We start from the raw sequence: 13,990 nt of genomic DNA, 5'->3' as shown, positions 1-13,990 counted from the left end.
AATAAATTGATCTGCAATTCCTATTTTATTTAATTATTTGTTCTATCATCCCTCTTTTGCAGCCCTCTCCAACAAAAAGAAAAAGAAGAAACTTCTTCGACTGCGTGCGCAATCATCGAAGAAACACTAGTGTCCAATCCACTATCTGGTAGTCCACGCCCTTCCAATCTTTAATACCCATTCATTTTTAGGTTTTCGATCTCGAAGACCCATCTCTTCGCCGTCGAGGTGTATTTGTTTGGGTTTTCCGCACAAACTGAAAGCGATTTTTTTCCGAAAAAATCGCCATCACCTCTCCGGCGGTCACATCATTTAACCGTGAACAAACAACTGACCTTAAAAATTTCAAAGGTTAGTAACTCTATTTGCAACTAGTAGATTTTGATTTAGACATAAAAGTAGTTATTTGGTGAACATTTTTGGGGGCAACATTTAGGTATAGACGTAATAGTGTAATTTTATTTGGAAAATTTTGAATAAATTGTTTTATACACGAGATAGTGTATTTTCAGTTATGCGGTTCATAAGAATATGATTTTTAGTATTCTTTTTTATAGATAAATTTGTTAGTATGGTAATATAATTTTATATGGTGAGGCAAAATTATTAATTCTGAAGGCTTGATTAGGTATGATGGAAAGGGACGAAAACAGTCAGAAATTGTTAATTATGGTTCATACCAAGAAGAGTTTCATGTAATAGGTTTAGAAACGACCACCCTGCTCGAGGATATTTATAGAAATCTATAAAAAATATGGAGTAGTATAATTACAGTAACAGTAAAACTCCAATATATTTCACCAATCCAGAAAAACTATGTGACGTTCTTGTGTGATGATGATGTGACAAATATGTGGATGATGCATTAATTTTAAAGGTACTATTTGTGGACATTAATGCACGGTCCAAGAGTGAGCAACAAAACATCTATCTTCGATGCACGATTGGGCACAGGTACGTTGCTAATTTATTAGACATACTTGGTATAGTAAGATGTACCTCCTATTAAGTTTGTGCAACTAGGCTGTCCGAAGAAATGATGCTATGACTCCCAGTAAATAAAACAATCACGAGGCACGATAGAAGAAATTGTACCTTGTTCGTCCTCGAACAAACTGAATTATGAGATCACAGAGTTATTCTGTTCACTGCAGTCAAGAATTGCTAATGATCAGCGCCATGATTTGGAGTAATGTGAATCTCGGGTAGAGACAATTGATCCTTAAGCATTCAAACTTGTCATTTGATTTAACATGAATGGAGTTATCCCGGTATCATCTACTTTGTTTGCTTAGCAGGGATTATTTTTTATTAAGGAAGCCTTCAGCCGAAGGGTACGGAGAATCATTACTTTTTTTTTTTTTGATCAAGAGTTTTAAACAAACATTGTGTCTGCTCATGATCTTATTCGATTCTCGCGCACCTAGGCATTTTCAGCTCCTTTGTAATGATAGGTCCTCCCTACTTCGCTCACATTGTTTCTTAAACCATATTTAAGGATTTCTCTTTTCAAATCATCTCTTGTGAACAAAGTCGATAGACAAAAGTTCGCTTGCCCTACTGAGTATGGAAAAATTGAAACAAAGGGGGCACTAATCCTCACAAGTCCCATTCGCTGTTACTTAGTTTAACAGCAATGTTCGAGTTATTGAGAAAGTTCGAAGGACAATTACTTGGTCTGGTGTTTGTAAGTTATCTAACTTTACTTCAAAACATATCATAGAGCTAACGCAACAGGATATCACAAGTATCTCAAATAAGAACACATACTTCAGATTATGGTAGACATACAATAAAGAAAAATTTCACTTGTTACCAAAATTGTCGTTTCGTTGATCATTTGTTCTATGTACAACCCTTGCCATTTCAGAGACTATGTACATGGGGGAGGACATTCCTTTATTTTCTTTTCTCGCTCGAGGGTCCTCGCCCCTGGGGAAGATTCCTTGTCAGCTGCCGCACTAGATCTTCCATTCTTTAGAGACTTCGAGCTGTGTCAAGTTGTTGTTCCATGAGGATTGCGTTCTGCTGGGTGATGGCTGAAAACGCATTCAAGATCTCTGTTTGAGATGCACCCAGGCTTGCAACTCGAGTCTCCAGCGCCTCCACACGCGCTTCTAGTGTGGCGCTTGCCTTTCTGCTAGTGGCCAGTCCTTAAGCCAAATTCCTTGCATAAGTATCTATCAGCATTTGGGTCATCAGGTATTGGCTGAGCATGGCTGCGTTGGTTCATCCAGTCATCTCTCTAAGGTGTCAAGAGTCGCGCAGGAAGCTGATGTGCCTACTTCCGCGGCTGCTGGTGACTGTCCCTCCAACTCAGCCGAACTGATATCCACTGGCTCCTTTTTTCTCGAGGAATCAGGTGCTGGCTCAGGGGTGACATCCCTTAGGAACACCAATTGCCTCGCTGCCTCACACTCCAGCTGTTCTGCCTTCTTCCGCTCCAAGTATTTTCTGAATCGCAGCTGGAGTTGGGTGAGTGGCTTCCAGTATTTGAGCAACTTGGTCAGCACCTTCATCTTCTTTTTCTTTTGGCGCTCGCGTTGTGGCTTCTATTCTAGCTGTTGTATTGCAACGAACAGCTGAGCTTGTTCTTCCCGGAATCGCTTTTCCTCTTCATCCTCCTCCTCATCGAAGATTGTTTTGTCAGATTTTGTTGAGGCCGGAGTTAGAGTTTCTGCCGGTGTTCCAGTTGTTATTGGCGTTCTGGGACTGCGTGGAGACACCTGCAGAAGGGAAAGATTTGTTATGACTGCCTCAACCCTCTCGGTTTCATTGGCAGCTTCAGCGGTTGTGGCAGCGAGGACCTCGGCGGGATACTCCTTATAAGATTCCACTGTGACATCAATCCCGCCGATGGTTTCTTCGGTTATGATGGTCTTCCGCTCCTCCTCTGGTCCAAGAGCAGTAGGCTCCACCGCTCCCGGCTGGTTAACTGGTGTGGTTTCATTGTCTGGTCCAGCAGCAGTTGACTCACCTGCCCTATGCTGGTTGAAGGGAACAGGTTCATTGCCCAGTGGACTCTGTGGCGGCTCGGGTGACACCCCCTCCGTTGCTAGCCTCGCTGGTGAAGGTCTTTCGGGTTGAGCAGTGGGTTCTCTGATTGTGATCCCCTTCATTAGTCTGGAAAGCGGGATCATGTCTTCGCGCGCTTCTTCTTCCACCGTTTTCCCCTTCCCCTTCTCCTGCCTTGTCGCTCGCCGATGGGGTGTTGGATTTTTTCGTAGTGCCTCTTTCACCATCGGCTTCTTGACAGGCGCTGGAGCGAGGTCTTCCTTTCGCTTCGACCTCTTCTCACCAGCGGCCGCTCCTGGAGCTTTTCCTCCTTTATTTTCCCTGGCCAGTTCTGCCCCGAATAGGTCCTCCTCTATCTCTCGAGCGACGCGGAGGGACTCCTCCTCCTCATCAACGGGAGTTTCATTGGAGATGGTTTGTTCAGAATCGGTTCCTGCAGCGGCCTCTTCCGGATCAGCTTGAAGTGTCACCTCCTCTCCTATTATTTCCTCCCCCCCACAACATTCATTTTTCTTTTTGGTGGAGGGGGTGCAGCCGCTTGTGCTTTCCTCTTTTTTTTTTTTTTTTTTGTTTGGGGATGAGGGTGAACCCCTTGGACTCCAGCCATGCCTTGTGGAAGGCCGCTGAGAGTAGCGGCCTCATTTGCAGTTCTTGGGCTAGAGTGGGCAGATCGACGCCCGTGCGTCGGCATAGCTCTGTAATCAGGGTCCCGTGACCCAGCATTCTTTCTTCATTTCTTCTTTCCTAGATATCTATGCCGATTATCGCGCCCAAATCAACATCAGTTGTCTCCTCCAGAATCGAGCGTGGGGCAAGGAGAAAGTCAGGATGGATGTCTGTGGTGTGAGTGGTGATCATTATTTGGCTCAACGACCACTTCACCCATTCATTTTTCTCTTCGTCCACCGACCCAAATTTAAGGTTCCTCTTATCATATTCGAGGGTGGTGACGAAGGTCCTATATAGCTTCTGCAGCTTAAGCAAGCTACAGGTCTCCATTGCCCGCAACCTATCATCCATTTCCTGGGTGGGGTAGTGGTGTTCCCAGCCCACGACAAGGTTGATCTTCCGCGCTGAGCAGTCTACCCATCCTCATTTTATGTATACATTTCATAGACTCTTAGCTTGGCTTAGGTTCGAATAGAATTCCCTCACCAGTGATACATCCACTGGATCACTAGGATTTCTGATCAACCAGGTCAAGCCCCGCTCTCTCAGCCAATCGACGAGCGGGCTTGAGATCTTTTCGGGGTCAAATCCTCTCTCGTAGAGGATACCCATTGCCTTTGTTTTCTCGTAGGCCGCTGCTGCCTCAATGTTGATGAAGTGTAGGGAGTCGAATTGTTTGGACCTCAACACGTCCTTGGCAGCATCAACAATGTTTTTCTTAGAGATCTTCTCACTCCTGAACGCTTTCATCTTGTCTTCAACTTCCTGACAGACAAGTTTGTCCTTCAGCTCTTTTAGCTGGAAGTCCCTAAGCTCATCGTAATCCAACCACCAGTCGCTCACCGGATACCTTTGCTCTGTTTCCTTAGTGTATTCGAATTTAAGGTAATCCTCCGGGAACTCTGGAATGAACTTTCTGAATGGGATGGACTTCAATTCTCTAAGCTTCCCCCAGTCCTCTATCAGCTCAAGCACCCTCCTCATTCTGTAATAAGCCTCTGGCGGTGCTGGTTCCATAAATTCAGCCCCCGAGGTTGTGGTTATTACTTTTCGCCCATATGTAGATTTGATTCTCTGAACTCTCTTTTCAACTTTCTCCTCAACCTTCTCGAACTCCCTTCTTAACTCTTCTCACTTGCATGGATCTATTTTGTTAGACTTGTTTTGAACCTAGGGTTTTCAGATTTATTGTTTAATTTGATAAATTTATGAATCCTATCTTAATACTTCTAAAATGCTAACAACATCCATATACAGGCAATCATTTCCAAAATCTCAGTGATTTGAACCCTAACTCCTCCCCATCACACGAAACAGAACACTACAGTGAGTGTTTCATTGTGAAAAAAAGAGAAAATCATATAACAGTGTCAAACATACAGGTTATTGTAAAATTGATCCATAAAAAACAAGTATATCAATTATTATATCTAAATCTAGCAGATAAAAGACTTAGATTCACAGAAATTGAAACTATAAACATTTTCGCAATAATGAAGAACAGACAGTTTTCGCGAAAATAATTTTTTTGATTCTGTGTTATTCTGCGTTAAATAAGAGAAAATCAACCATGAATTGAAGTTATTGACTAAGGTTAACCTAGATCTTACCTTAGATAAAGATATTATAGGTTGAAGAATCGGGATTTTGAAAATTTTGTGCGCGGAGAAATGACGGTTACTGAAGCTTCTTGAGGAAGTTACTATAGGGTAAAAGTGGAAAATGGTTGTGGACTGAGGTATTTATAGATTTACTGGCGCTCGTATGGAGGGGTAAGCGGAGGGCTGCCTAGTCCACTGTGTACTACTATAAAGGTATAAGGGTGGGTTATTAAGGCAGGTGAGCAGGTAAAGCAACACTTCTAAATACCTATGGGTGACACACAAGCGGTGTTGGCAGCTTGGGCCGCTTGGGAAGCGATGAATGCTCCTTGGGCAGCTTGGGCTTTCTCCACCTGAGCGAGGTGGGCTTGTAGCCCAACCATTCCCTGCTGGATGCTGCCGAGGGCTCTCATGAGTTGTTCCTCGGTTGGCGTCAGCGTGTGAGGAACGAAAATTGGGACAACAGTGGGGATATGGAGCGGCACCTCTTGCGAAGATGCGGATGTGGCAGAATTCGAGGAAGTCCCAGCGGCAGTTTGGAAAGCTGCGACGACAGTAGAGGGAGCTGTGGCGTTTCCTTGGCTTGCCATGATTCTTTCTCTGGTTTTCTCTCTGAACAGACGTCTCTGTGAACAAGCGGAAAGAGTAGGACTCGTGGAACGCTGAAAATGCTTTGGACCCCTACATAAAAATAACCACACCAAAATAACAAGATAGAGATAAGATTAGTAGAAAGCAAAATTACAAATTAAAAGGTAAATTATTGCGCTACAAAAGATCCTGAACATGAATAATTTTCATGAGTTTAAAATACCCGTTAACGGCGCCAAATTATGATAACTAAAAATTGGCAATGGGTAATTTGTGTATATATTCACATGGAATTTTATATTCGAAAATTGAGGTGTGAATGAATATAGAAAGCAGTTAGATATAGTAAAAGGTTGTGGTTGTAGACCCTGAGTAGTTATCATAATTATTTATACTATTTTACTAGTGAGTTTCCAGGTCGAACACAGGGATTTTAAGTCATGAAATTCAAATCAAGTGCAGATCTTGTAAAAGTGGCGGAAAATGCAGTATAAGGACCCGCTTTGCAGCGGATTCAAGTTTCTACTCTACGGAAAGTGGTAACTAAAAGCGGTAAAGTGAGCGGAGGCGAGCGGAGCGGAAATGAGCGGCGGAGTGCCAGTGATGGTCGAGCAAACGGGACATGAGCGGATGGCACAATATATATGTAAGCGGTGGAGAGTGAGAGAGAGGTGTTGTGTCTGAACTGTGTGTTACTTAATGGCTAGATTTTTCTGGAGGAAATGAGCGAGTGGTGATGGTCTTTAAATGGACATATATATATATAATATGGAAGCGAGAGAAGAAGATGATGTAAATATATAAATCAAATTATAGAGAATTCTTATCACTGGTATCTGACCTTAAGGAATTTACAAAAAGACTTCAATGACACCCATAATCGGAATATTATAAGAAAGAAACCCTACTGTCACTAGGAATTTCTGTGACCTAATAGACCACCGCCTATGCCCCATTAATTATCTTAAATTTTGCCTCATTAGTGGCTTTACCCTTCTGTTACCTCTTTTTAATCAAAATTGAATTCAAACAAGTAGTTAAGCAGGTCGACAAGGCTCCCGCATACTTAATTACATTGAACTACCTTGAAAATACTTGTGGCAAAAGACAAGGCTTAGATAAACAATTCTTCTGTGCTCTAAACCAGTGAGAAAAAAATTCTTTACAATTAAGATTTATATAAGTGTGAAAAAGTATGAAAGAATTGAGGATGAAGAATTGAATGATATTTCATTACTTACCAGTAAAGCTGGAAATTATAGTTCTACAAAACTGTAAACTAAAGCAATAAAACTACACTAAGTAAACAGTAAAGTCTTGGCTAAGAAAGAAGGGGAATCCCCACTCCCTTGGTCATTCCTGTGGAGAACTCCCTTATAGGGTTGGAGCTCTCGGAGAATAGGAAGACAACTAGAATGCACAGGTAATTAATTGTTATAATACTCCAATCGAAATATATTTACATACAGATATCTGGCCCTATTTATAGTAGGTGAAAGGAACGGTTGCAAGCAGTTAAAGATGGTTTCAACCGCTAGGCAGTTAGGCGGTTGGTGCCAGTTATTCTATTGAAGCAGTTGTTGGCCATAACTCCTAGGGTGCTCGCTTTGCTTGCATAGGGTTGTAAGGGCGCAGATCTTCGTCACTTGTTGGATGACTGGAGAGCATCGGTGCAGCTAGGCGGGCTAGCTTGTGCTGGCTGGTAATGGAATGACTGTACCGCTGCAGTTGGGACACTTAGTCAATATTTGAGTTGGGCTGCTGTCACTCTGCAGCAGTGGATGTCTAGGCCGTCGCTCGCGAGCGAGAGAGACTGGCGCTTGTGAGCGGTGGAAGCTACCGTTTGCCTCTCTTGCCTTAGTTTTCTAGGTGGTGTAATCGCCGCTTGCGAGCGGAGGTGGTTGTCGCTTGTGGCGTCTGCCTTAGCTTTTCTGGCACCAAAACACCCCTTAAAAGGGCAAAAATCATTAATAATCTCAACAAACAAACTCAAGATCATGCCAAGCGATATAGATTAATAAACTATGCCATTAACCAGTTATTGTGATGGTTTTTATACAGAAATTCAAGTAATACACAGTTTTGTCAAGCTAAGAATATGCTCATATTTGGAGTCATCAGTCGTTAAAAATGTTATGGAGCACCAAATCCACCTTCACAAAAATCAAATTGCCAAAGTCTTCGAAAAACCATCAAAGCCAAGTTGAAAATTAAATTCGCCTTCACAGAGATCAAATCCTCCAAAAACCAAAATAGTCAAACAAAAAACCAAATGTGAGATTGAAGATTATAAAGACAACATCGCAATACAAAAATAAAATCAATTTTTTTTTTTTTTAAATAATGCAGAAAGCATTAAAGGAAAGAACAAAAAGAGCTTATAAAGAATTCATAAAAGAAAACAAAATATTGCTTATGAATTTAAATACCATAGTCGATCTTGAGATTCATCTTATTTCAAAAATAAACAAATGAGCATGTTAAAGAAAGAGAATTATTGTATAATAACAATCGACTTTTTCTTTATGTTCAGATTTATTTGGTTATGATTTTAATAATTTAGATAGAGATGAATCCAATCTTCTATTATATTAATATGTATATTGATTTCTTCGTCAGTAATTTGATTATTGTTGTATTTCGATATTTATAAGTATTTGTACTTTTATTTGATTTTAATTTTTATGTTGTAATAGTTGTATGTAATGTAGTATTAATTTATTTCATGTTATGTAATACTGAAATAATAACATATATATTTATTACAATGTGAATATTTATACTTTTTTTCTTATTTTTTGATAACGTGAGAACCCGGAGCCGCTACCCTTCGGGTGCGCTCTGAGTAAACCCCCAGCCGGACCTAATAGCCTACAAACTAGACCCGACAAAACAAGTCATACTATGCGAACCATGTGTGGCAAGCAAGACCTAGAGGCGTTGGGGTTTGAATCCATGACCTCACGGTTACTAGTTTATTTTCCATACCACCAGACCTTATTTTACTGGACGAATATTTATACTTAATTCATAATTTAGTGAGCACTATATACTTTTCAATTTAGAGCATCCGTTACAGTCACATTTTTCATTACTTTTAGCATTGTCTTTTCAGTTTTTACTATAACAAAACTCATTACCCTTATTACCTTTATCAAGAACCCATTAACTTCAACAAAAAAATGAATAAAAAAATTTAAAACTATTCAAAAAATTTTGAAATTTCAAAATTTTAAAGTTTAGATTTAATATAAATTATCTATAAATATTTTTAAATGTCATTAACCAATTCTCTACCTTTACATATTCAATTCAATGAAATGACTAGTGAAATACTGATCTTTTCAATCAATTCTTAAATCAAATTGTTGGAAATGAAAATTTTTCAGGCAATGGATCAAACCAAGCTTCCTTTGATAATCCAAATTTTCAAATACCACCAATCCCGTAAGTATTTCATATGTCACCATATTTTCAAATGCCATCCAACACACAAATATTCAATCTCCATCTATTTTTCGTAATTTGGAAGGATGGAAATTGATGAATCCGTACAACAAACATTACCTTATGCAGTCTCTGGCTCAAATAATGTCTCTATGTAGACCAATGTCAAAGCTATCTGACATATAAACTTCAAATCAGGCGGCTATGCCATACAATGCAAAAAACGTTTGTAGGCTAAAGAAAGATAAGATCGCCGCAGAAGAGTAAAAAAAATAAAAGACCAAGGCCACTAGCAAAGATGTAAAGAAAAAGTGGCAAAAAGATGATGATACATTATTGGTGAAATCTTATGTTACTATAAGTGTCGATCCAATTGTTGGCAACAATCAAGATGGTGATGCACTTTAGAGTCGGGTTTATGCCTACTATAATGACAATAAATCTGAATCGATGTTAGGGCGAGAACTAGGCACGATGAAACCACGTTGATACAACCACATCAAGAAAAAAGCGTACGCTTTCAACGCATGCTGAAGTATATCCTGACTACATTTTTCATCGACGATTTCGAATGTGATGGAGTTTATTCAACCGTATAGTTGAAGTAATACCTAGTTCTTCTCCTTTTTTTTTCCCAACAAGAGAAAATGCAACGGGACGATCGGGATTGTCTCAACTACAAAAGTGCACTGCAACCATTCGTCAATTGGCTTATGGAGTTTCAGCTGACTATTTGGACGAGTATCTGTAAATGAGTGAAACCTCTTCCATCAAATGCCTTTTCAACTTTTGTGAATGTTGGGTTGGAAATGAGTGCAACTCCAATAAATCCTCATACACATATCCAACTGGGCCAACCTCCCGAAGCGTAGTTATATCACAGTTATGACACCCACTTGTCGATGAAATAAATGAAAGTATTTCAAAGCAATAAATGACATGCTATTTGTTTACCCGGTTCGGATATAAACCATCCTACATCCGGGGGATACCAATCCAGGAGGTGTTCATTAACCAGTGCTGATTAATAACAAAACACTCAAACTACCACCAACCCACGCTACAAATTAATTACCCTCCAAGGTTTCAATTGTTACAAACGCGTACTAACAACCGTCATAGCTGGGCTGCACAGAGTTCGAATGCTCCCCTGATCAGAACTCCAGTCATCCTTTGATCTCCAAACTTCTCCGGCAGAAATACAGCGTAAATCACTTACTTAATGCATGGAGGAGGAAGGGAAGTTGTTGAGAGGATAAGCACACTAATTATCTTACTACCCAATCTCTCTAAAAAAAAAACTCTCTACTTCCCAAAACTCTAATACTATGAAACACACCACCACAGCAGCCATGAAATGACATGCATTAAATTCCCTTTGATCTAACCAAGGAATGATGTTGTATCAAATCAGTTCTGATCACAAGAGGACAAATTCGAGATATCCAATTTGTCTTTGAGCAGCCACCAACGTTGAGGGGACACAAGGGCTGCATGATTTGACTTAACCAACAGGGCCAGAGTTGTTTTTTTTGAAAGCCAACGACCACAGAAGCAAAAAGTGTTTTTGTCACTATGCCAAAAATAGATGTAGAGGAATTGAGATTATCTTAACAATCTCCCCCTTTTTGGCATATGTGACCACACACACAATGCAGGAGATAATCTCTCACACATGTAGATTAACCCAAAATAAGAGCAAGTTAAGATTAGGTTTACATGCCATCAATCCAAAGAAGGCTACATGCAGCCTTTACAGAAATTAAAGTCCAAGAACAGCAAACATGAGTCTAAAACAGCAACAGGCAGTGAAGAAATCATGACACAGAGATGCAACAAACACAGTTCAAACAGAGCTCCCCCTTTCTTGATGATCCGATGATCCCATTCCTTCCAAGTAATGCAGCAGCAGTCCCCCCTCTCTCCTGCATCTCTCCCCCTTGCGTGGACAGATGCCAAAAAAAGGCTGGGATGCTTATAGGAAGTCAGGGACCTCCTCCTCCTCATCCGGGCCGGAGGCAAATCGAGGATGAAGATGCAGAGCACGAATTATTTTCTTCCGATGTTCAGCTAAGGTGGAGTGAATAGAAGCTTGTTCCTGCAAAACTTCAAGAAGTAACCTTCGGGCTTCCAAGAGCTGGCCGGACGGATCGGCTGGGAGAGGTTCCTTAAAGTCGTTGAAAAGCTTTTGCAAGTTCGACCTTGGCTTGAAAAGTGTTGTTTGAATTGAATCTTCAGTGGGATCAGGAAGGATCCCATTCTGCTTCAGTAACAGTGTAATGAGGGCCGGATATGGGAGGTTCGTTTTGTCAAATGACTTGCCACGGGCATACTTCATCATTCTGGAGATGACAACAAAGCCGAAATTGATGTCAGCACAAAATTTGTCAATGCAGAGAAGTAACTTACCCATCTCATATCCAATGTTAGTCCCATTACTTGTGGGAAAAACATTCATAGCACAGAATCGAAACAGACACTGATATTTCATAGTCAGTTCTGTTTTCATCCAGAGACAATATTATCTTCATTTTGAATGGTCTTCATAGGATGAGACCATGCAGACTCGACAGCTTCAGAAACATCTTCACCTTGTAACATCAGAAAGGCTTCCATTTTGTTCTTCCAACTCCGATAACTTGTTCCATCAAACAGTGGAGGTCTCGATGTAGATCTACCTTCTTTACTCATCTTTGCAAATTGTGAGAGAATCTACTCAGCAACTTAGAGAACACTGCTCTGATACCAAATGTTGGGTTGGAAATGAGTGCAACTCCAATAAATCCTCATACACATATCCAACTGGGCCAACCTCCCGAAGCGTAGTTATATCACAGTTATGACACCCACTTGTCGATGAAATAAATGAAAGTATTTCAAAGCAATAAATGACATGCTATTTGTTTACCCGGTTTGGATATAAACCATCCTACATCCGGGGGATACCAATCCAGGAGGTGTTCATTAACCAGTGCTGATTAATAACAAAACACTCAAACTACCACCAACCCACGCTACAAATTAATTACCCTCCAAGGTTTCAGTTGTTACAAACGCGTACTAACAACCGTCATAGCTGGGCTGCACAGAGTTCGAATGCTCCCCTGATCAGAACTCCAGTCATCCTTTGATCTCCAAGCTTCTCCGGCAGAAATACAGCGTAAATCACTTACTTAATGCATGGAGGAGGAAGGGAAGTTGTTGAGAGGATAAGCACACTAATTATCTTACTACCCAATCTCTCTAAAAAAAAACTCTCTACTTCCCAAAACTCTAATACTATGAAACACACCACCACAGCAGCCATGAAATGACATACATTAAATTCCCTTTGATCTAACCAAGGAATGATGTTGTATCAAATCAGTTCTGATCACAAGAGGACAAATTCGAGATATCCAATTTGTCTTTGAGCAGCCACCAACGTTGAGGGGACACAAGGGCTGCATGATTTGACTTAACCAACAGGGCCAGAGTTGCTGTTTTTGAAAGCCAACGACCACAGAAGCAAAAAGTGTTTTTGTCACTATGCCAAAAATAGATGTAGAGGAATTGAGATTATCTTAACAGTGAAGTTGTCATTAAATTGTTTGGTGAACACTATCTTAGGAGGTCAAATCAAGATGACGTTAATCGTCGTCTTCATTTGTATGATGACAAACATGGTTTTCCGGGTATGTTAGGTAGTCTTGATTGTATGCATTGGGTTTGGAAGGATTGTCCAATGGCTTGGAAATGGAAATTTACACGAGGTCATGGATTTTTTGCAGTAATGCTTGAAGTGGTCTCTTTTCAAAGTTTATGGATATAGCATATTTTTTTGGTGTTGTAGGTTCACGTAATGATATCAATGTTTTCAATGAGTCGTCGTTATTAAATGAAGTTATGCAAGGGAGTGAACCAAATATTCAATTTACCGTGAACCAAACCACATATTCTCATGGATATTATCTTACAGATGAAATTTATCCGGAATGGTCTACTTTTGTTAAAACTTTCTCTTGCCCAGAAAATCCAAAACGAGAATTATTCAAAGAAAGACAGGAATCTGCGAGAAAGGATGTGGAGCAAACATTCTTACAAGCTAGATGGACAATTATTCGAGAACTTGCACGATATTGGCATAGGAAAAAATTAAAATATATAATGTTAACGTGCATTATTATGCACAATATGATTGTTGAAGATGAAGGCCGATGGCTACTAATTGGCTACATGATGATGATGAAGATGAGCTTATTGAGGTTGTACAAGGTGGAATCCCCGAATTTACAAAATATCTTCGAAGAAATTATGCCTTACACAATAGTGAAGTTCACCATCGTCTATGTGTTGACTTGGTTGAGCACATTTGAACACAATTTGACAATAAAAATAATAATTTTTAAGTTATATTGTATATTTATTTTATATGTTTATATTATATTACGATTCTTTTTTATGTTATTATTAATTAATATATATGTTGATTTATTTCAAATAATTTTAATTATTAAAATTTATAGATTAATATTTAAAAATTAAAATATAATATTATATAAAAATATTATTAGATAATAAAAATATATAGAAATATGTATAAATAAATAAATTATTTATATACATTTATATATATTATTATATAATATAAATATATAGAAATAAATAAATTATTGTGGATATATAAA

At 39.6% G+C, this 13,990-nt stretch overlaps 1 protein-coding gene across 1 annotated transcript; it reads right to left on the bottom strand.

The window, feature by feature from the left end:
* Nucleotides 1–2,552: 2,552 nt before the first annotated feature.
* LOC127247351 (uncharacterized) lies at nt 2,553–3,706 on the bottom strand. Its single transcript, XM_051269185.1, has 2 exons — nt 3,625–3,706; nt 2,553–3,493 (listed from the first exon to the last, which is right to left on the bottom strand). Exons 1-2 carry the CDS (start codon nt 3,704–3,706, stop codon nt 2,553–2,555), a joined length of 1,023 nt encoding a protein of 340 aa, XP_051125142.1.
* Nucleotides 3,707–13,990: the final 10,284 nt, after the last annotated feature.

This window comes from Andrographis paniculata, unplaced genomic scaffold (assembly GCF_009805555.1).
Source record: "Andrographis paniculata isolate CXL003 unplaced genomic scaffold, ASM980555v1 Contig32END, whole genome shotgun sequence".
In the NCBI taxonomy this organism is placed as follows: Eukaryota; Viridiplantae; Streptophyta; class Magnoliopsida; order Lamiales; family Acanthaceae; genus Andrographis; species Andrographis paniculata.
The sequence above is the reverse complement of the archived record's forward strand: the minus strand, read 5'-3'. Positions and strand labels throughout refer to the sequence as shown.

Excerpts from the sequence above, each read along its gene's own strand:
- LOC127247351 (XM_051269185.1), bottom strand. The coding sequence starts at position 3,706 with ATGCCGACGCACGGGCGTCGATCTGCCCACTCTAGCCCAAGAACTGCA. Across the intron at positions 3,494-3,624 it reads TCTCAGCGGCCTTCCACAAG|GAGAGGAGGTGACACTTCAA; the intron begins GCATGGCTGGAG and ends AGGAAATAATAG.